The sequence below is a fragment of the Chiloscyllium plagiosum genome, chromosome 1 (genome assembly GCF_004010195.1).
Source record: "Chiloscyllium plagiosum isolate BGI_BamShark_2017 chromosome 1, ASM401019v2, whole genome shotgun sequence".
In the NCBI taxonomy this organism is placed as follows: domain Eukaryota; kingdom Metazoa; phylum Chordata; class Chondrichthyes; order Orectolobiformes; family Hemiscylliidae; genus Chiloscyllium; species Chiloscyllium plagiosum.
The window spans coordinates 24,479,734-24,503,213 of NC_057710.1; the positions used below are offsets into that span (position 1 = coordinate 24,479,734).

Genomic DNA, 23,480 nt, shown 5'->3' on the forward strand with positions numbered 1-23,480 from the left:
AATCCACCCTGTTGTAGCTTTAGTGTCCTTTATCAAGTAGATATGTCTCCTGTAAGAGAGCTACATCGACCCTTTCTTTTTTAAGACTTGATAATATCTTTTTCCATTTGATTGGTGAATTACTTCTCTTGACATTTCAGGTGCACCACCTAAACGAATGACTAGCCATGATCGTCCAGGCAAGCCCGAGACTCCCCAAGAGGAAGAACCCCACCCAAAAGACCTTGAATAAAGACCATAGAAAATTCACAAATACAAAAATTCTTTAAAACATTTAAACCAACACAAAAACTACTCCCAAATTTAAAAAAAAAATGCAAAACATATTTGAAAGGAAACTTTCACCCTTGCTCCCGGGGGCATAACTACCTATCACTAACCCCACCATGACCTCTCCTAGCTAGGGCCCTGCCCTTGGCCCAGGCATTATAAAATGGAGTAAACAAATTCAATGGTTTTATAAAACACTAGTTAAAAGTGAGTAACCCCCCCCCACCTCCCAGGAAAGACGAGTAGAAGAGGGATGAAAAAGAAAAAAAGGGGTAAACAAAGGGGGGCAAAATAAAGTCTTTATCCATACAGTTCGAGTCCCACAGTCTATTTAAGAGAGTCCAAGAATTCTTTTGCTTTCTCTGGTGATCTAAAGTTATAAACGGATCCTCCATGGGTGAGGCGCAGCATTGCGAATAACCCATGGGGTATTGAATATTTAGGTCTCTTAGACGCTTCTTTGCCTCATCGAATGCCCTCTTCTTGTGGACCACAACTGGGGAGAAGTCCTGAAATAACATTATCCTGGAACCCTTGTGCATCATGGCCTGAGGGTCCTTCCCCAGGATTCTGGAGGCTTCCAGGTGCATTTGTTTTTCTTTGTAGCATTGGAGTCGATTAGAGCTGGGCAGGGGCCGCTGTTCCGACCCGAGCCTGCTCACTCCAAACGGGTGAGCCCATTCCACCCGCACCTGGCCCAGTCCTGACTCCAACTTCAATAATTGTGGGAGCCATCGCTCCAAAAAAAGTCCACAAGCTCGCCTTCCTCTTCCCATTCGGGAAGGCCCAGCAACCGAATATTTTTCCAACGACCCCAATTATCGAGGTCATCGATGTGCTCCTCCAGGGTCCGGATTCGCTGCTTGAGAGCCCGGACCTGATCTAAGGACGACTTGGCAGCCGTCTCCGAGGCCGCGGCCCATTGCTCTGCCCCTCTGATGCGCTGTTCGAGTTTTTCGATCTCTCAGCCATGCTTCTGCAGCATGACCAAGATCGACTCCCACCTGGACCGTGTCTCCTCAATGACAGCATCGATATTCTCCTGAAGTTTGGTGATACCGGAGAGCAGGCTCGCCACTGCAGGCAAGTCCCCCGAAGCAGCCGTGGGCGCCTCTGCTGCTGCGGGAGGGGGTGGGGGAGGAGTCCCTGCCTGTTGTGAGCTGTGGAGTTTTTATCCTTAGTCATTTTAAAAGAAACCCCAAACTATCCAAGTTTGATGTAAAATGACTGAATACGCTGGTCAAAAGCTGTCCTAAATGATTTAAAGGGTGAGGTGAAGGTGGGTGCCCCACTTTGCCCGAGTCTGAGGTAGAGCATTGCAGACTCAGACTTACTGGGTCGCCGCCATCTTGAATCTCAAGCTGACCATGATTTAACGGGATTTTTAGGTTGGTAGCAAATTGAGAAGAAAATATAATGTGGCAAAGATTAGTCATAAGCCCTTGAGGGCAGTCTGGGATCTCGTCTTCGAGAGTCTTCGAGGGCATATTCTGCTTGCAAGGGGTCAACCATTTAAGACAGGAAGAGGAATCTCTTAAGGTAGAGAGTCTGTGGAATTCTAGATGATAGAAGCTGTGCAGCCAAATATGTTTAAGGCTGAGCTAGGCGGGTTTTTAATCGGTAAGGGAGTCGAGCATTAAGGGGATAAGGCAGGAAAGTCGATTTAGGTTGCAGTCAGATCAGCCATGATATCATTGAATCGCAGAGAAGACTTGATGAACTAAATGGCCTATCTGCGACCCAATCCTCTCAGCAATATGGTTGACTCCTATCTGCCCACGGAAATGGCCTCGAAAGCACTCAGTTCAGAAGCAATTAGATTTGGGCAACATCTATTTTTCAGAGAGCGCTTTGCAAATTCAAACAGTATCTTTTCTTTCTTCTGATATCTCATAGCCCCTTAAGGCTCTTTACCTTTATTTTCTCTGTTCCTTCCTATGCTTATTTTATCCAAATTACTCTACAGCCTTAATATTTGCCTTATTGTCTTTGAATTTACAGTTTCGTAATTCTTCCATTCCTCCACCCTTTCATTTGAAACTGTAAGACATAGGAGCAGAAGCAGGCTGTTCAAATCATCAAGTCTACTCCATCAATCAGTGAGATCATGGCTGATGTGATAATCCTCACCTCTTCCTCCTTACTTTTCCCTATAAATCTTGATTCCTTTACTATTTAAAAATCTGTTCCTCTCAGCCTTGAATATACTTAACTCTGTGATAAAGAATTCCAAAGATTTCACTCCCCTCTGAGAGAAGAAATTCCTCTTCATATCTGTTTTAAATGTACAGCATGTTATTCTGAGATTATACCTAGATTCTCCTACAATGGGAAACCACTTTCCTGCATCAACCCTGCCAAGCCCATTAAGAATCTTGTATGTTTCAATAAGGTTATATCTCTTCTAAATTCCAGTGTGTACAGGTCCAACCTACTCAACCTCTCCTCATAAGACCGCCCCTGAATACCTGGTATCAGCCTAATGAACCTTCCCTGGACTGCCTCCAATGCCAGTATACCCTTCTTTTGATTAGGAAACCGAAACTACTTGCAGTATCCCAGTTGTGATCTGGCTAGTGCCTTGTACAGTTTTAGCAAAACCTCCCTAGTTTGATATTCAATTCCCTTTAAAATAAAGGGCAACATTCTGTTTGACTTCCTATTAGCCTGTGAATGTGGACTCTAGCTCTGTGCACTACTCTAGTTACTTGATTTACTAAGACACTGGTCCTTTTTTGGTGCCAAAGGAATAGCGTCCTTTGGATGTCAAACCCCATAAATTGACATTTCTTCCCTCGTGCAAATTTAGCACTTTAGTCTGTATACACTGTACAAATTTGCTCATGATTCATGTTTTAATTTCAGCAGCTGCTTAACTCTTAAAAGATCCTAATTTCTTGTCTCGTCAGTGTTTCTTGTTCCCACACGAGACATGGTAACCTGATCAAACCCTCATATTACTAGTTCTTCTCTAGAGACATAGAGACATACTTGGCTCCATGCAAACAACACAACATCCTGATTGCCTGCATGTGGGAGGTATTTACAGTTTTGGCTACATTCCAATTAGTCCTTTTTTTTTTGAATGCATGAAATCCAGTTAACCAAGTCTAATGGCAAATGGCAATTTGCACATCAAGATGTATTGACAAAGACTCTTTGTCACATGATAACCAGATCAGATCGTTGACTTCTGACTTGCCCATAAGAAGTTTGGAATGCTGTTGTGATCATGTTCGTTGGGGGAGAAAAAAGTCCTTGTCCAACTAGTTGTTAATTTCACCATGTCTGATTACATGAAGTGACCGTTCAGGCACACCATGCCAATTCAAGTATTCCATTTAACTGAACCCATTACACACATACCCTTAAACAGAACACTGCCATTTAAGTTATTTTTGTGGTTTTAATTACCTACCAAGAAATGTATATTCATCTCGCTTAGGTTGAACAATGCACCAATCCAAGGATTCACTGACGATGTCGGTAACAAAACCACTATAAGAATGAGCTATCCAGAGGGAGCACCAAAATCGCAGTTTGAATACGATCCTTATATGCTGTTTGTTGCTGTAATGTACAAGGGAGTAGATTTCAGCTGGCTGAAGGCCATGATTAAAAAGGAAAGAGTGGTGAGTAGATTCACTAAAATTTCAACATTTCTTACTGATGTATATTTGCATAAGTGCTACGACTGATTTCTGCCATGATCTATATGGAATAATGGTTGACTCCTGTGGTAATACAATTGGATGTAGTAAACCTCATTACCACTATAAATGGCCGTCCATTTAAAATTTCAAAGACATTGGTATACCTTAGCCATTAGGCTATATACTGGATCTTCGAATGCTGAGATACTTGACCTTTTATGCAGTAGATGTATTCTGTACTTCGCACATTTTCTGTATCTCTGCATTCTTTAGCTATCAGGATGCATTGACAAATCCAATTTCGTATTTCTTGGAGATGGTATGATATAACCAGAACAGATCTTCGTCCTCTAACTTGTCCTTAAGACTTTTGCAATGCTGTTGTAACCAAGTATGACTTCTGCTGCATAACAGGTATAAAGTTGACGGAGGGCTGTTACTCTCACTAGAGAAAGATCACAGTTGATTAAATCTCAGGGTCACCATGCCTCAGGCAAGGACAAAGGTTGAGAAGGAGAGTCCTTCGTGGTAACCTCAGCCAGTGTGGAAACTTAGTCCACATTGTTGGCATCACTTTGCATTGCAAACTACCACTCCAGCCAATAGAGCTAACCGGCTCACTCCGTAACAGGTACCTAGCTAAAGAACCTGACATTGTTCATAATCTGGTTTGCAGTTCCTTTGTATTGTTCCCTTTTTTGCCAATATTGCAGTGATGGTACAACAGCTTGAGTTTTTTGTAGAGATGAGGATATTCTTTATAATCTATTCAAGCAATGTGTGTGCAGCTGGTTAAACTAGCATTTATTGTCCATCCCTAAATGGCCCTGAAGCAGGTGGTAGTGAGCTTCTGGAACTGCTACAGTCCTCATGGGTAGACCCACAATGCTGTTTGGAAAAGAGTTCCAGGATTTTGATCCACCAACAATAAAGCAAAAACGATTTAATTTTAAGCCAGGATGGTGTGACTTAAAAGGGAAGTTGCTTGCAGGCGGTGTTTCCATGCATCTGCATCTCAGACTATTGTGCTCACTAGTAATTCCTATTTCTCGATGTTAATTTCTTAAAATATTTCACCTTGGTGTTTATACTTGTTTCTTCTTTTTCCATTGTGAAGACTGATGCAATGTATTAATTGAAGACAGTATTCAGATTTTATGGACCGACACACAGATTATTTACGTGATCCATTATGGGCCCTACTTTTTCCCTGATTGTTCTTTGTCTTTTCATATATTTAAAAAATCCCTTTTGAGTTTTTCTTTATTCAAACTGTCAGTGCTTGCACATGCACTTTCGTAGCTTTCTAATTTATTTTTTAAGTTCCCCCTTGCACTTTTTATACTCCCATAGGGACTTAGCTTTGAGCCCTTAGCATTTGTCATGAGCTTCTTTCCTAATCTTGACATCAGGGTTCTCTGGTTTTGGTTCTGCCCTTTGTCCTGTACCCTCTCTGTTTCGTCCTTTTAATGCCCCCCATTGCTCTGACACAGTTTTATCTGCAATTAGCTGCTCCCAGAGCACTTGGGCCCAGTTGTATTCACATAAGAGCATGAGAAATAGGAGCAGAAGTAGGCCTCCTCTGCCATTCAATAAGATCAGTGGGCGGCACGGTGGCACAGTGGTCGGCACTGCTGCCTCACAGTGCCAGAGATCCGGGTTCACTTCCTGCCTCAGGCGACTCTCTGTGTGGAGTTTGCATGTTCTCCCCGTGTCTGCGTGGGTTTCCTCCCACAGCCCAAAAATGTGCAGGTTAGATGAATTGGCCAAATTAAATTGCCCGTAGTGTTAGGTGAAGGGGTAAATGTAGGGGATTGGGTCTGGGTGGGTTGCGCTTTGGCAGGTAGGTGTGGACTTGTTGGGTTGAAGGGCCTGTTTCCACACTGTAAATAATCTAATCTAATCATGGCTGATCTTTTTGTGGACTCTGCTCCATTTACCCACCTGCTCACCATAATCCTTCATTCCTTTAACTTTTCAAAAATATACATGTAAAAACATTCAATGAGGTAGCCTCGACTGCTTCACTGGGCAGGGAATTCCACAGATTCACAACTGTCTGGTGAAGACATTCTTCCTCAACTCAGTCCTAAACCTGATTTCCCCTTATATTGAGGCTAGACTCTCCTTTCTCAAGTAAGGAGACCAAAACTGTACTCCAGGTGTGGCCTCACCACACCATAAACAGCTGCAATATTACCTCCTTATTTTTATACTCCATTTAGCAATGAAGGGCAGTATTCCATTTGTGTTCTTAGTTACCTGCTGCACCTGTAAACCAATTTGTGATTCATGCACAAGGACAGCCAGGTCCTTCTGTATAGCAGCATGCTGCAATTTTTAACTATTTAAGTATTAACTATTGTTGCTGTTATTCTTTCAAATTGGATGATCTCGCATTTATTGACATTGTATTCCATCTGCCAGACCCTTGCCCATCACTTAGCCTATCTATATCCCCTGCACACTTTGATCTACAACTCATCTTCATGTCGTCTGTGAACTTTGACACACTACACTTGGTCCCAAGCTCTAAAACATCTTATATTGTAAATCATTGCAGTCCTAGCACTGATCCCTGAGGCACACCACTAGCCAGTGATCGCCAACCAGAAAAACACCCATTTACCCCCGCTCGTTTCTTTCTTTTCGTTAACCAACCTCTACTCATGCTGGTATGTTACTCATAGTGTAGTGCACCTTTTATCTTATGCAGCAGCCTTTTGTATGGCACTTTGTCAAATACCTTCTGGAAATGTTCCCTATTGTCCACTGCACTTGAAACGTCCTCGAAGGATTCCTGCAACTTAGTTAAACATGGTCTGCCTTTTATGAACCTATGCTGTGTCTGCTCAACGGGATAATTTATCTCCAGATGTCTTGCTATTTCTTCCTTATTGGTAGATTCAAGCATTTTCCCACTAACAGGCCTATAGTTACCTCCCTTTTGTCCAGTTGCTTTTTTAAACAGTAGCATCACATTTGCTGTTTTCCAATCTGCCATAACTGCCCCAGAGTCCAATGAATTTTTGAAAATTACCATGAGTACATTTGCTGTTTTCCCCTGCAATCTCTTTTAGTACCCTGGGATGCATTCCATCAGGGCCAGGAGACTTATCTACCTTTAGCCACATTAGCTTGCCCAACTTTACCTCTTTAGTGATAATGATCCTTTCTAAGTCCTCATCTCTTCAATGCCTTAGTCACGTCCTCATTTCCCATTATTAAATCCCCCTTGTCATCCTGTAAAGGACAAATGTTTATCTTAGCCATTCTTTTTCATTTTATTTATTTGTAGAAACGTCTGCTGTTTGTTTTTATAGTCTGAGCTAGTAATCTATCTTACCTTTATAGCTTTTCTGATGGCTTTTTGTTGACCTTTTAAAGATTAATCAATCTTCTATTTTCTCATTAATCTTTGCCACTTTGTATGTGTTAGCTTTCAATTTTATACCCTCCTTTTTTTCCTTAGTTATCCATGGCTGTCCTTTTCCTACGGTCCTTCCTTTTCACTGGTATATACTTTTTCTGAGCACGGAGAAAAATTGCTTTGAAAGTCTGCCACCATTCCTCAATTGTTCCACTATGTAGTCTTTGCTCCCAGTCTACCTTAATCAATTCCTCCCTCATCCCATTGTAGTCTTCTTTAAGCACAAGATACTGGCATTGGATTTTACCTTCCCATACCTGATCGCTCCTTCTAAGAAAATCCCTAACTATAAAATCATTAATTATTCCTGTCTCATCGCACAGGACCTGATCTAGGATATCTTGTTCCCTTGTAGGTTCCATTGCATATTGTTTAAGGAAGCTATCATTGATGCATTCTATGAAGTCAAGGCTGCCTTGACTGACTTAGTTTGACCAATCTTTGTAGATTAAAATCCTCCATGATAATTGCCTTACCATGTTTACATGCATCTATTATTTCTTTGTTTTTTTGCTTGCCCCGTTGTGATGTTATTATTTGGTGCGTTATAAATCATGTTTATCAGTGACTTTTTCCTTTTACTATTTCTAATTTCCACCCATATTGTCTTATGGTCTTATTATTAAGCTGGGGAGTGTTCAGAAGAGGTTGACTAGGATGTTGCCCAGGATGGAAGGTTTGAGTTATAAAGAATGACTAGATAGGCTGGAACTTTTTTCACTGGAGTTTAGGAGGTTGAGAGGTGACCGAATAGAAGCATATAAAATAATGACAGGTATAGGTAGAGTTCATGGTAGTTGTCTTTGTCCTAGGATAGGGGATTTCAAGACTGGGGGGCACATTTTTAAAGTGAGAGGAAAGAGATTTTTTAAAAAAAGGAGCAAATTTTTTTTAAGAGGGTTGTGCTCGTGTGGAATGAACTTCCTGAGGAAGTGGTGGATGTGGGCACAATTACAACATTTAAAAGACATGTGGATGATTACTTGAATTGGTAAGGTTTAGAGGGATATGCGCCAGGAGTGTGGGACTACTTTAGTTTGTGTTCGGCATGGACTGGTTGGACAGCGGATCTGTTTCTGTGCTGTATGACTCTTGACTGTCCACAGATGCTGTCAGATCCGCTGCATTTTTTCAGCATTCTCTGTGTTTTGTTTCAGATTCCATCATCCACAGTATTTGTCTTTTAACAAAATAAAAAGGCAGATGCAGCAATCAATTGGGAAGGCACATGTTATGTCGGCCTACATTTCAAGGGGATTTGAATTCAGAAGTAGGAATGTCTTACTGCAGTTATACAGAACCTTATTGAGACCATACCTGGAGTACATTGTGCAGGTTTGGCCTCCCTACCTAACAAAGGATATATTTACAATGGAGAGAATACGAAAGTTCACTAGGCTGATACCAGGAATGGCAGGGCTATCGTGTGAGGAGAGCTTAGTTTGACTGAATCTGTGTTCACTAAAGTTTAGAAGACTGAAAGGGATCTGATTGAAAAATATAAAATTCTAGCAGATCTAGCCACACTAGATTAAGGGAGGAAGTTTTCTATGGTTTAGAATTCTAGAAATAGGGGTCACAGACTCTGGACATGTTTTTACCCTGGTATCCAGTAGGCAATATATCACATCTGTGGCTGTAAGAATATCTGCTGACTCCTCCACCAACAAATCCCCAACCACTACTGGCCTTCCACATTTCGTCCTCCCCATCTCTGAGTTGCTAGACCTCCCACAGCATCACCTTGGTTCTGGTTGGCCTCCACAGAGTAACAGTAACTTTCATTGTTTTCTAATGCCAAAAGGTTGTTTGCAAGTGCATGACTTTGTGATTCCCTCACTGTCTGCCTGGCCCCCTACTTCTGTCTGGTTGTCACCCATTCCTTTTCTGTTTACATTTCTTTAAACTGTGGAGTGGCTACACACTGAAATATGCTGTCCACCAACCTCTGCTCTGCAAATGCTCCTTACTGCCCTCAGCAGCAGTTCAAACTCCAAAGCTACAGTTGCACTAGCTGGAGGCACCCCTACACATATGGCCATCCAGGGGAGCCTGGGAATTCCCAAATGGTATAGCACCTGCATATCATGGTCCTAAGCTCCCCAGACATTTTTAACTAAATGAAATATGGATCCTTGTTTTTATTTTACCATTACTCCTACTTATTCTGATTTATGTTGGGCAAACAACCAGAGCCCCTTTACTCTATTTAATGAAGAAATTTAGTTTTCAAGTTCCAAAATACTAATGATCTGTGTGACGTTTTAAGCTGTACTTAGGGTCTTAATTTAAGTAATTATCCAGTTGAGAGATGAGAGAAAAAAAAATCTATTTCATCTTCTCTGATGATTAGATTAGATTAGGTTCCCTATAGTGTGGAAACACGCCCTTCGGCCCAAAAAGTCCACACTGGCCCTCAGAGTAATTCACCCAGACCCCATTCTCTCTGACTAATGCACCTATGGGCAATTTAGCATGGCCAATTCACCTAACCTGCACATCTTTGGATTATGGGAGGAAACCGGAGCAAACCCACACAGACACTAGGAGACTGTGCAAACTCCATACAGACAGTCGTCCGAGGCTGGAATCGAACCTGGGACGCTGGTGCTGTGAGGCTGCAGTGCTATCCACTGAGCCATCGTGCCACCCCATTATATAAATTTCAGTGTTGTTGAAGCAGCTCTGCTGCTGATCTCTCTCTGCTTCTGGGCTCTCTTCGCTCTTATTGTTCCTTTTAACCTTCTTCCCGAGTCCCAAGATTCTGAGGGACCACGTATTTAAATTGGAAAATTGTCTCCCCGTATCGGTTGTGATGAAGGTGCCCGAGGCAAATATGTAGAAATTGTAAAATAAATTAATTGCTGTAACATTGAATGGAATGATCTATTGTCACTTGCATTTTACAGTGAACAATACAGTAAAAATCACCACAGTCTGGTGCCATTTGAATAGTAAAAATGTAGCTCTACATAAACATCTGTTAACTTTTGCTATCTTCTTTACCACTTAGTCATTTTGGGAAAGAATTTGGTTTTGGCAGAAAGTTACGGAGGAATTACCAATTAAACCAACACAATTTCGAATTCTGAATCCTGAAATTATCCGCGAAACAGCTCTGGATCTACTGCAGTTACCTGAACCTCGATCAAAACTCTGGGGTTGGCACCAGGTAGGGGCTGAATTTGGGGTATTTGACGAAGAAATGTGGTTTAGAAAATGGAGTTTGGAGAAAAATGATTTTGAGGCCTGGTAATATGATTATCCATGTTTAGTAGACGGTTGCACTGGTTTGTGATTGTGGAAGTAGTATCCTTTAATGTTTGCTCGAAGCAAAAATGTAGTTCTGATTGTGAAGCACTAAAATGTAATGTTTTCAAAAGCCTTTTCTGCATCCAGTGTGATTCGCTTCTGTATCCATAGTGATGAATGTTATATTGCAGGGCACTTGATATGCTGAGAAACTTTGTTTTGTACAATTTAGAGAAAAACTTCTTGCACTTACATAGCATCTCTCATGACCACCAGACAGCTCAAATAGGTTTAGAATGGGTGACATACCTTTTTGAAGTAGAGTCACTGTTGTAAAAATGGATAGAATTGAATATTGAACATAAAGTTCTATTTTATGCCCTGTTTGCTCCTGGTTCTCATTGCATTATTTCTAAGGTAGCCACTATTTTAAAATTCCCTTTCAGTATTTGTTAAATATTCTATTACTCTATTAAATATTCTGTGAGCTGTTTCCATGTATCTTAACTGTGCCTAAAACTCCTGAAATTCTGGAGTGTTTTCATCCCTATCCTTCTCTTCATTGTAACCATTCAATGCTTCCACATCTTCTCATAATTTGTGTTTAATTCTCCATGTCAATCACTATATGCTGTACAGTGTCAGATTGTCTTTCTCATTGTGTGACCAGATTATACTTAGGATAATTTCAGATCTGAATGCTATACAAACTCAGTCATTTCCTGCAATTTTTGTGTACTTCCTATGGCTGAAAATCCTATTTAATGTTTTTATTGGCATCATATACATTGCTTATGTCCAACAGCATTTCGAAATTAGTCAAGTTTTAAATCACTCATAGGAAGTGGGTGTCACTGGCTGAGCCAGCATTTATTGTCTGTTCTTATTTCCTTTGAGAAGATGGTGCTGAGCTACCACCTTCAATCACTGCAGTCTATATGCTGAAGGTAGGTGGTAGCCCCAATGCTGTTGGGAGGGAGTTCCAGGATTTTGGTCCAGCTACATTGAAGGAACAGCAATATATTTCCATGTAAGGATAGTTGGAAGGCATCCTCCAGTTGGTGGTGTTCCCATGTTATCTGCTGCCCTTTGATATTCTAGATGGAAGTGGTCATGGATTTAGAAAATGCTGACTAAGGAGGCTTGGTGTGCTTCTGAATGCTTCTTGTAAATGTATACGCTGCTGCTACGGAGGTTTGGTGGTGGATGTTTGTGGATGTGCTGCCAGTTGAGCAGGTTGCCTTGTCTTGGATGGTGTTGAGCTTCATTCTAGACTAGTGGCAAGTATTCTGTCACAATCCTGACTTGTAGCTGGTAGACAGGCTTTGGCAGAGTCAGGAGGTGAGTTGCAATATTCCTAGTCTCTGACCTGGTCTTTGAGCCATTGAATTCACACGGTGAGTTCAGTTTAGTTTCTAGCCAGTGGTAACTCTGAGGATATTGATAGTATAGCTTGCTACACCATTTCAGAGGGTACTTTCCAGACCCACAACAATATGATTGACTGTTGTCACATGTACCCCAGACCATGTAAAAATGGTAGATTTTCTTCCCGGAAGGACAGTGAACCAGATGGGCTTTTCCAACAATTGAGAATAGTTTCATGTCATTAGATTCTTTGTTTTATGACATTTATTCAATTCAAATTCAACCATCTGATATGGTGTGATTCAAACCAGCTCTCCAGCACATTACCTGCATCTCTGGATTAATAGTCTAGCGATAATACCAGTAGGCCAACATCTCCTCAGCTAAATGTCCTGTAAATAACACTATTGTCTTACATTAAAGAAAAATTCTGTTTCTTGGTAGAGACATGAAGTAAAAACAGAAAATGCTCGATTATATTCAGCAGATTTGGCAGCATATTTGAAGAAATTTTTCTGCACTAGAATGTCTGATAGATGTCTACAATTAGTTAGACCTGACCCTGCACCATTCAAACCAAAAGGTTTACTCATAAAGTGAAAGATGTGTGTTGATAGTATCACAGTCAGGGAAACCAAGTGTTTGGAACTTGACTGAACAGAGCAACCAACTGGATTCTCCTTCACCAGTCAGAATTATGGATTTGGAGATAAACAGCAATACAACTACTAAGTAGAATGGGGAATTTGGTGTTCAGTCAACTACAATAAAACAGAGCACCTAAAACAGCTGTATTTTAAAAAAAAAGGGAATGTAAGGAAAAATATTGAGATTTGATGATTTTTGTGTAAGGGAGGTTGAGTTGCCATATTTAAAATTTCAGTGCGATGATCTTAACGTTTCATCAGTTTTATTGTCAGCAACTTGAAATAATGCAGTTGTTTCTGTCTTTATAAATGCTACAATGCTGACAGTCCTTTCGCAATCTTTTAACATTACTTTTTCTTATATTATATGATATTACTATGATTATTATACTATATTATTGTTATGGAGCAGGCCACACCCCCTCAAAACATTTCAAGAAAGTGGTCCAGACCCTAACTTTGCTAGTTGTTTGCAGCAGGTGTAGAGTGGATATTCCAGGAGTGATGCAGCTGGATGATATGACTACTAAGTAGAATGGGGAATTTGGTGTTCAATCAACTACAATAAAACAGAACACACAAAATGACTGTATTTTTAAAAAAAACACCAAGGGAATGTAAGGAAAAATGTTGAGATTTCATGATTTTTGTGCCAGGGAGGTTGAGTTGCCGTATTTACTAGCCCTAAATATCTGGGACAATTTGATTAATATCTACCTTATGAATATACCAACTCTGCACATTCAACGCACACAGGTGAAATGTTGTCTTTGCAACTCTCAGCAACATCTGACTATTCACAACTAGGGTCTTGACTATCTTCTTAACATATTTTGAAGGGGTTTGATCTGATCCATAACAATAGTATATTAATTTTAGCACACAGAAGAATTTTGTCGCTAAATAAAACAAACTCCTGAAGAAACTTAGCAGATATGGCGCATCTACAGAGAAAGAAACAGTGTTAACATTTCAAGTCCAGTATGGTTCTTTGGAACTGAAAGGAGTTGGAAAGAATTACCTGGCTCATTTCTAATGCTTTGGAGAACTATTCCAAAACAGTTAAAAGTTCATTATGAGAGCTCTACCCCATGATAAAACCCAGTATTTCTTTGATCCATGACAGTTTCTGCTAAAGAAAGGCACACATATAGTCCTATTCTTAAGGCTAACTGGCCAACCTGAGAAATTAATTCAGCATTATGAAACTGATTTTTTTAATGGAACCTGATATAAAGAATTTAGCATTTTCTGTGGACCATTCCCCTGGATCAGATAGCATGGTATAAAATCATAAGTGATGGTGTGTGTATGGAATGAGCTGCCAGAGGAAGTGGTGGAGGCTGGTACAATTACAGCATTTAAAAGGCATCGGGATGGGTATATGAATAGGAACGATATGGAAGAATATGGGCCAAGTGCTTGCAAATGGGACTAGATTAGGTTAAGATATCTGGTTGGCATGGACGAGTTGGACAGAAGGGTCTGTTTCTTTCCTGTATATCTCCATGACTCGTAAGTATGAGCAGGACCAGTTGGCTCATTGATCCTTTTCCGCCATTTGATAAAATTATGGCTGCCACAATTGTGGCATTGTTCAAATGATACCAGTATGATCTCTTGGCTTCATTTAAAATTTTCCCTCAACCAGTACAATTATAAGTTGTTAAGAAGGCGTACAGTGTTTTAGTTTTTATTAATAGAGGGATCAAGTTCCGGAACCATGAACTTATGCTGCAGCTGTACAAAACTCTGGTGCGGCCGCACTTGGAGTATTGTGTACTCCATTATAAGAAGGATGTGGAAGCTTTGGAAAGGGTGCAGAGGAGATTTACTAGGAGGGTATGGAGGGAAGGTCTTATGAGGAAAGGCTGAGGGACTTGAGGCTGTTTTCGTTAGAGAGAAGAAGGTTGAGAGGTGACTTAATAGAGACATATAAGATAATCAGAGGGTTAGATAGAGTGGACAGGGAGAGCCTTTTTCCAGGTGTGGTGACGGGGAGCATGAGGGGGCATAGCTTTAAATTGAGGGGTTGGTAGATATAGGACAGATGTCAGAGGTAGTTTCTTTACTCAGAGTAGTAAGGGTATGGAATGCTTTGTCTGCAACAGTAGTAGATTTGCCAACTTTAAGTACATTTGAGTCATCATTGGACAAGCATATGGACGTACATGGAATAGTGTAGGTTAGATGGGCTTCAGATTGGTATGACAGGTTGGCGCCACATCGAGGTCCGAAGGGCCTGTACTGCGCTGTAATGTTCTATGTTCTATAATTGAAACAGATCTGCCATTTATGTCATTATGTCCTATTTGCAAAGTAACTTTAATTTGTTTATATAGGAGTATAGACTTAAAAGTAATTAACTGTATGTGAAGCATTCAAAGATATAATAAGCTGCTATTTGACATGTATGTTATTCCACAGTCCAAGTGTGGTACAGATACTGACTATTGCTCCCAGTGGAATGTCTACTGCTGAAGATTCTTTGCGGCTGGGGGAGTTGTGGCGAGATGAGGGGAGCAGATTTCTGACTGACTGTGGCCTTAATTCAAGAAGGGGAGAGGGGAGAGTACATGTCTGAATATAGTGAAATAATGTAAAACTTCCCAAGGAAAAGCTATGAGGGACTCCCACCTGATTCTCAGCCACAACACACATTCATCTCCATGGATAATTTTTTCCATATATGTAAAATCTTAATTGTAGAAGATAAATAGTTATTTGGCAGTATAGGACTTGAATTTTGCTGAAAAAAGACTCATTTGGCAAAACCTCCTGCACACCACATTATTCACAATGTCAATTCAAGTGGAAAGCTCACTTTTATGCTGAATGGGAAGAGAATTATGATTGGGTGGCAAGTGGACTCTGGTAGAGGCATTGCTATGGAGAACTCACTCGTCAATGCTAATTGAAGTTAATAATCAGACTTTTGTTTAAATTTAAACACAGCAGGTTGACTGTGATTGGTCTGAGAAGTGAACATCTACTTTAGACAGGCACACTGTGTGAATATGTTATTTCAGCCTGTGTATTAATATATTTTAAAAGTGAAGTAGCTATGTAAATTAAAGTCAGAGTCCGAAAGTATTGTGTGTGCTGTGTTTTCTGATTTTAGCCATTCCTAGGATATGTAGCAGCTGTTGCAGCATATTTGATTTCTGTCTTTTTCTTCCTTTGTTCTGTGCTTCTCCAAAGTGATTACGTAGCTGATAATGGATGTTGAACATTCTGGGAGCATCTTGCAGGATACTTGTGTTTGTGACGTGAATATGGGGCAGACTACATGGACCAGCTGATATTCTCCTGCCAGCATGTTTTTTTCACACTTCCTTGTGTTCTTTGTTGAAACAGCTAATGACTTCAGTGTTTCATTACTTTCTTATATTGCACTTGTATTGTTTAAATTTTAAAAATCTGTCTGGCATTAGCAACATAATATTATTTGATTTATATTTCAGAATATTCCTACATTGGGAGTCAGTGCTGTTGTTCTGGCTACACATTTATGTGATGAAGTCAGCTTGGCAGGATTTGGATACAACCTTAGCCAACCACAAATACCATTGCATTACTATGAAAATGTCCAGATGCATGCTATGAAGGCCCAAACTATGCACAATGTGGAAACTGAGAGAAATTTCCTAGAAGACTTGGTTAAAGCTGGTATTGTGACAGACCTTAGTGGAGGAATTCACTGCAAATTTTGTAATAAGTTGGAAAGCACAACTTCTGAAAGTTTGCAATTCTTTTCAAAATGAACAAGTGGTCTTCAGAGTAGATATCATTTGAAGCAAGTTTTTGGCAAATCCATTGGTGAATGTTGCAGTCCTAAATGATCCTACTGAAGTCTTTTGCAGGAATTATTTTTCTCAATTGTGCATCAAACATGCAGCAAGTGTAAATTTGAAAAGAAGGTATGTGATCCACTGAATTAATATGGTAATTGAGCTAAACTGGAATCATGAATGTCACTGAAGCTTTTGATGGAATGTATAATATTCTAAGCTTGGAGTATTTGTGTTAAATTGAAATTTTCATTTGCCTACTGCACATGATACTCTCATGTATCAATTTTTAAAAAATATATTCCTTGGATGTCACTGGATGGTAAACTCTATTCAGTATTAAGGTGATGTTAATTTGAATATTTCAATAATGAAGTTGGTAATTTGCAAAACAGATATTTTGAACATAGTCCTAATAATCATTCTAGAAAAAGGCATCTCTGCCTTGGAAAGTACAAATTAATTTACATTTTGTCATACTGCATACTTGATATATATTAGAGGATTGAAACAGTAATTCTAAATGATGTAGAAGAGAAATCTTCAGAATTCACTGTATGTCTGGTAGCCATTCCCTTCACAAATTTGCTTTTTTGTGCAGTACTGTTTTCCTTTTTACCACAGCAGGTCAGGCAGCATCCAGGGAACAGGAGAATCGCCGTTTCGGGCATAAGCCCTTCTTCAGGAATGATTCCTGAAGAAGGGCTTATGCCCGAAACGTCGATTCTCCTGTTCCCTGGATGCTGCCTGACCTGCGCTTTTCCAGCAACACATTTTCAGCTCTGATCTCCAGCATCTGCAGACCTCACTTTCTCCTTCCTTTTTACCACTCCAACTGTAATGTTTGTTCATTCAGGATTTTCTGGAAATAATGCATTCATGTCATGTTTTGTACTCTCGCAGTTGATTATTTCTGCCATTTGCAAAAATCACCAACTGTGATATTCTCTGGGAAAGCATTTCCTCTGAATTGTGAGACTTGCTTGTTGATAGGACTATAGTAATTTATGATTCAGATTTTCTTACATAAATGCTATGGTGATGAGAATGCACTTCCATAATAGTGTAAAAGAACTTGTGGTAAACTAATAGCTCATTTTATATCTTGTTTGATTTTTCTTTTAAAGAGCGTCAGGTCTGTAACAGATTACAGATTCACTGACCACCATTTCACACCACTAATAAACTCATTTCCAAGTTTTTATTACTGAGAAACTTTGAGAGTTTACTGAAGACATTTTGGTGATTGGTGATCAGTGTGTAGAATATAAGGTGACGTAAAATTCTGCCTCTGCAGAACTGTCAGTTAATAATATAGTTAGTTGCAGACATGTTTTCTAACTTTTTGTTTCTATTTATTACTGTAAAATAATACCATACTTGTCTACATATTCCTATTTTTATATGTACAGGTAGTCACTTGATCAGCTTAACAGATGTCAAACTTATGGAGTCTTACTGATTACAGCATATTCTTTTAGAATTTTATACTGGAAATGTTAATTGTTAATTTCTTCAGGTGGTAATATGTGATTGCATTTTAAATATTTCAGCTTAGAGAAAAAAATTTGGATAACCCGGTTTATTAACTGTTGCCATGGCAAATATCTTTTCTCTTTATTTGTAGGATTTTTAAAATTTGCCTCAGCTGCATTTAAATTCTGGTTTGTTTTCGATAACTTGCTTAAATATGAGTATGGTAAGGCTTAAAATGTTATTGCTTTGCTCAATAAAGCATTTTTTTTTCTTCCCCTTGAAATTAGCAAAAAAAGATGTTGCATTCACATTTTTGCTAATATAGATAAATGGAAGATAATGTATTGAAAGTTACTTTTAGAATGACTGTTGTTATTGAAATTTACAGTTATTTACCATGGCAGCAATGTTATCACTGGAATTAATAACACATAGAAAGCTGACCAATGATCTAAAATATTTTGTAAAGTCACAATTAACTAACATTTGGCCTAAAATTTGGATGGAAACAAGGAAAAGTGTATTTGAAGAGAAATCATTGTAAAATCTGAAAAGGTTTCATCTTTACAACAGTATAATTACGACCAAAGGTGGAGAATTTTGTTCCAGCATTGCACTATGTTTTATTCTGTTTAAATTAATTATTGTACATTGCTCATTTCTTTTACTTTTGTAATGACATGCAAAATGTTATTTCAAGGTTGTCTATTCAGCCTGTTGTGTTTATAGGCAATCTTTTTCTATGAAGATTTCATCAACAAGCAAACAACCTGAGCCACCAGAAGAATTAGATAAAATAAAAATGCCGTTTAGGAAGATTTACAAAACTTACTTCATAGTAATTAAGGCAAAACACTGTGGATGTTGAAAATCTGAAACAAACAAAAGATGCTGATGAAACTCAGCAAGTTTGGCACCATCTGGCAGATAAATAATTAATGTTTTGAGTCTGGTATGATTTTGTCAATTCTGACACAGAAGCTGCAAGATCTGCATTTCTCCAGGGTTCCCGAATGTGTTTGAACCATCCAGTGTTTGTTTTTATTATATATTTAATACATTTGCCAAGTGGGTGCTACTGACACAGCTTCAGTCGTGAAGGGATCCTATCGTGATGTAAAATTACATAAGGATTTCCTGTCTGGTTCCTATTGTGCCATGCTAATTTGTAAAATCTACCTCCTTGTGTAACTTTGGCAGAGAAGGCCTATTGATTGGGATTAATAAAATATTATTACAAATTTGTGACCTAATGATGTGATCTTTCAGGTTTTCAGAAATTGGAATTTTCAACGAATCTCAAATATTAAGAACACAGATGAGGCCATTTGGCCCACAGCTCTTTAAATGAGCGTCATTACGGAGTGATAATCTTCTGCATTTTCCCGACATTATTTGTATCCAAATAATCACCCAGTACTCTCTCAAATGCCTCAATTGAACTTACTTCCACCACATTTCAAGGCATTGGATTCTCTAACCTAACTGTGCCACAAGGGAAAAAAGTTTTTCCTCACTTCACCCTTGCTGATTTTACAGATCTCTTTAATTGCCCTCTTGTTTCTGTTCCTTTTACGAACAGGAATGGATTCTTGATCTACTCTATTCAGCCCACTGATGACTTGAAAACCTTTATCAAATCATCTCTCAGATTTCTCTCCAAGGAGAAACATCCCAAGTGCTTCAATCCGTCCTTATACTAAAGTTCCTCATCCCTGGAATCATTCTTATAAACCATTTTCACATTCTTTCCAATATCCGCATCCTTCCAGTAATGTAATGCCCACAGTTGTTCACAGCACTCTGACTGAAATCTAACACGTGTCCTATACAAGGTCAACATCACCTCCTTGCTCTTACGCTTTGTGCTCTTATTAATACAACTGAGGATATTGTGTACTTTACTTGCTGCTCTCTCTGCCATGAAACACAGAAATTAGGAGCTGAAATTCAGCATTCAGCACTAGGTGGAGGCAATGGCCAAGTGGTATTATTGTTGCACTGTTAATCTAGGGACCCAGGTAATGTTCTGGGGACCTGGGAGTCCATGGGAGATACTAGAATTTAAATCAAGTAATAGTCTGGAATTAAGAGTCTAATGATGACCATCAGAAATAATCCATCTTGTTCACTTGTGCTTTGGGGAAGGAAGCGACCATCCTTGCCTTGTCTGGCCCACATGTAACTCCAGACCCACAGAAATGTGTTTTGAGTCTTAACTGCCCACGAGGTAATCAAGGCCGGCCTTATCCTATGAATGAATTTTTTTAAAAAAAGCTTCAAGCCTGCTCCTCCATTCATTGTGACTATGGCTGATCATCCAACTTAGCGTTTCTGCATTTCCTCCATATCCTTTAACTGCTAGTGCTGGCCCTGGGCACTGGAATTGTGGCCAACTTCCCACTGTAGAGGTGGTGATGGGAATTGTGTTTAACAGGAGACTCCTGCAATAAAGCATATCTGTAATTATGGGTGACTTTAATTAGAATGTAGATGGGCAAATCAAATTAGTAACAATACTGCAGAGCAGGAATTTGTGCAGTGTGTGCAAGGTGATTTTCTGGACCAACATGCTGAGAAATCAACTACAGTACAGACCATCTACAATTTAAAATTCAGCAAAAAAGGATAAAGATTGAGGGAGGTAGGGGAATATAATATGAGAATAAGCTTGCAGGGAGTATAGCTGGCTATGAAAACTTCTATAGTTCATTTTTATGTTTATGAAAAAGGTGGAGACAAATGTAGATCCCTTACAGTCAGAAACCAGGGAATTTATAATAGGGAACAAAGAAATAGCTGACCAACTAAATACATACTGAAGTTCTGTGTTCACAAAGGAGGGTGCAAGTAATACACCAGAAACGTTGGGGAACACCTGATTTAGTGAGAGAAAGGAACGGAAAAAATTGATATTTTTAGGGAAATGCTGTGGAAATTGGTAGGATTGAAGGGACATAAATCCCCAAGGCCTGATAGTTTACATCCCAGAGTACTGTGGTCGTCAAGATAATGGATGTATTGATGGTCATCTTCCAAGATTCTTTAGACTCTGGAACAGTTCCTACAGGTTGGAGTATAGCTAATGTAATTGTACTATTTTAAAAAGGGGGACGAAGAGAAAGCATCAGAAATATGGTTGACTCTTAACAACATTCTGGGCAATTTGGGATAGGCAATAAATGCTGAATGAAGATGAAGGGGTACTAGGTTAAAAATGCTTGCAGAGCAAGAATAGAGAAATTAAAGACTTTAAGATTAACATGGACAGAATAAGAAAAGATGGCTACATCACTCCCCCAAAAAAGGAAAATCCTGCTTCTAAGTGACCAGCACGTTATTGGAGGAGAGATATCACAGTCTTGTCTTATTTTCTCCATGTTAATCAGAAGGTTTTTAATTTATCTATTCTTGCTCTGGAGGGGTTCACCTTAATTCTTTTCAAATCCCAAATATGCCAATAATCAGAACTAATCCTCAGAGAAGTTGGCTCCACCTTCATAACCATTGTTTCATAACCTCAATCTTATTTTTATAAAGACAGGCTAATACAAATATGGGGGTTACTCAGTAAATGCTTTATAACTGGTAAGCAAGTGATGCATTCATTGAATTGGTGTTCACTAAGAAGAAGGACATGAAAGTAAGATTAGAAATGGATATATTGATATTCTATTAATATTAGTTCGGATTTATTGTAGAAATTTTATTGCATGTACCTGATTACAGGAATACAAGAGATAGGGTTCGAGGGAGGGATTTGAATAGGAGGATGAGAACTGTAGGGGTAAAGGAGTACTGTGAAAAGTTGCCACTCCCCAACGCCATGCTAGATTACTGAAGTTAAAGGCAGAAATTAAAGAAAGAGAAACATCCAGGTCTGTCCTGGCGGTCCTTTAACAACCTGGCACCATGAGTCCTGAGCTGAGGTCATCAATATCGCCACCACTGGAACAAAGACTTGCCACTCTCTGGCACCATCTCGCTGCCACCATCTTGAGTCCTGCATTGCACCCACCACTGCTGCCAACACTGCAGCTGCTGTCTCACTACCACCTGTGCCAGACCCACCAATGTCTCCACCGCTGGAACAAAAGGAGCCACTCTCCAGCACCATCTTTCACCACTGGGCCCACTTTGCTGATGCTGCCATCGATGCCCATGCTGCCTGGTCCCATGTTAGGCATACACTTACTACTGCTGCTATGAGTCCATACCTGACCTATCTCATAGATGTAGACGGAGTAACTCTCTTTCCTGGACCTTTTCTTCTTGCCACTTTTTGTTTGTGTCTTCTTGAGGGTTTGAGTGTTTTGAAAAATGTTAAGTCCCCTGGATCTGGTGGGGTCTATCGCAGGATACTAAGGGATTTGCTTCCATATGAGAAGAATTAGCTTATTAGGGATAGTCAGCATAACTTTATTCAGAAGCGGTCTTGTCCCACAAACTTGATTGAGTCATTTGATGAAGTGACCAAGCTGATTGATGAGGGTAGGGCAGTGGATGTTGTCTACATGGACTTTACGAAAGCGTTTGACAAGGTCCCTCAAGTAGGTTGGCCTAGAATATCAAATCGCATGGAATCCATGCTGAGTTGGCAAGTTGGATACAAATTGGCTTTGTCATAGAAGACTAGTTTCGGGTGGGCGTTTTTCTGACTGGAGATCTGTGACCAATTGTGTTCTGCAAAGATCAGTGCAGGGACCTCTGTAATATAAATGAATGATTGGGTGAAAATATAGGTGGTCTGATTAGTAAGTTTGCAAATGACATGAAAATTGTTGGAGTTGTGGTCAGTGAGGAAGGATATCAAAGGATACAGCAAAGTATAGATCATCTGGAAAGTTGAGAGAAGAAATTGCAGATACGTTTAATCCAAATGTAAGTGATGCATTTTGGGAGGTTAAGTGCAAGAGGAGGGTATACAGTAAATGGGAGGACCCTGAGGAGGGATGCTCCAAGCCTAGATCACCCTGCAAGTGGCAACACAAGTGGATAAGATGGTAAAGAAGGCAAATGGCATGCTTGCAATGAGTATAAAAGTTGGCAAGTTGCATTGTAGCTGTGTAAGTCTTTAGACAGGCCACATTTGGAGTACTGTGTGTAGTTCTGGTCCCTGCTCTATAGGAAGGATGTGGAGGCTTAGGAGAGGGTGCAAAAGAGGTTTACCAGGATGTTGCCTGGATTGGAGTATTAGCTGTAAGGAGATGTTAGACAAACTAGGATTGTTTTTGCTAGAGCAGCAGAGGCTGAGGGGTGATCTGATAGAAGTGTATAAAATTATGAGGGTAAAGATAGGGCAGTTAGTTGCAGTCTCTTTACCAGGGTGGAAATGTCAAATACAATGTGTACATGTGTAAGGTAAGAGGATGAACATTTAAAGTAGATTTCTGAGACGTATCTTTTACACAAAGGGCATTAGGCTCTACCAGGGATAACGGTAGAATCAAATATGATAGTAATGTTTAAGAGGCATTTGGACAGGCAAATGAACAGGTAGAGAATAGAGGGATTCAGACAGTGTGTAGGCAGAAGGGACTGGTTTAGAATAGCATCATGATCAGCACAGACTTGGTCAGCTGAAGGGTCTGAT

General features: G+C 39.7%; 1 protein-coding gene across 4 annotated transcripts in view; it reads left to right on the forward strand.

The window, feature by feature from the left end:
• The window catches only part of LOC122557794 (lactosylceramide alpha-2,3-sialyltransferase-like), a 76,656-nt gene extending 59,583 nt beyond the window's left edge, over positions 1-17,073 (forward strand). For all 4 annotated transcript variants that reach the window (XM_043705965.1, XM_043705879.1, XM_043706047.1 and 1 more), the window contains 3 exons: positions 3,716-3,902; positions 10,367-10,525; positions 16,085-17,073. In XM_043705965.1, the coding sequence (XP_043561900.1) occupies positions 3,716-3,902; positions 10,367-10,525; positions 16,085-16,384 (646 nt within the window). In that variant the 3' untranslated portion in view covers positions 16,385-17,073. The remainder of the gene's footprint in view (positions 1-3,715; positions 3,903-10,366; positions 10,526-16,084) is intronic.
• Positions 17,074-23,480: the final 6,407 nt, after the last annotated feature.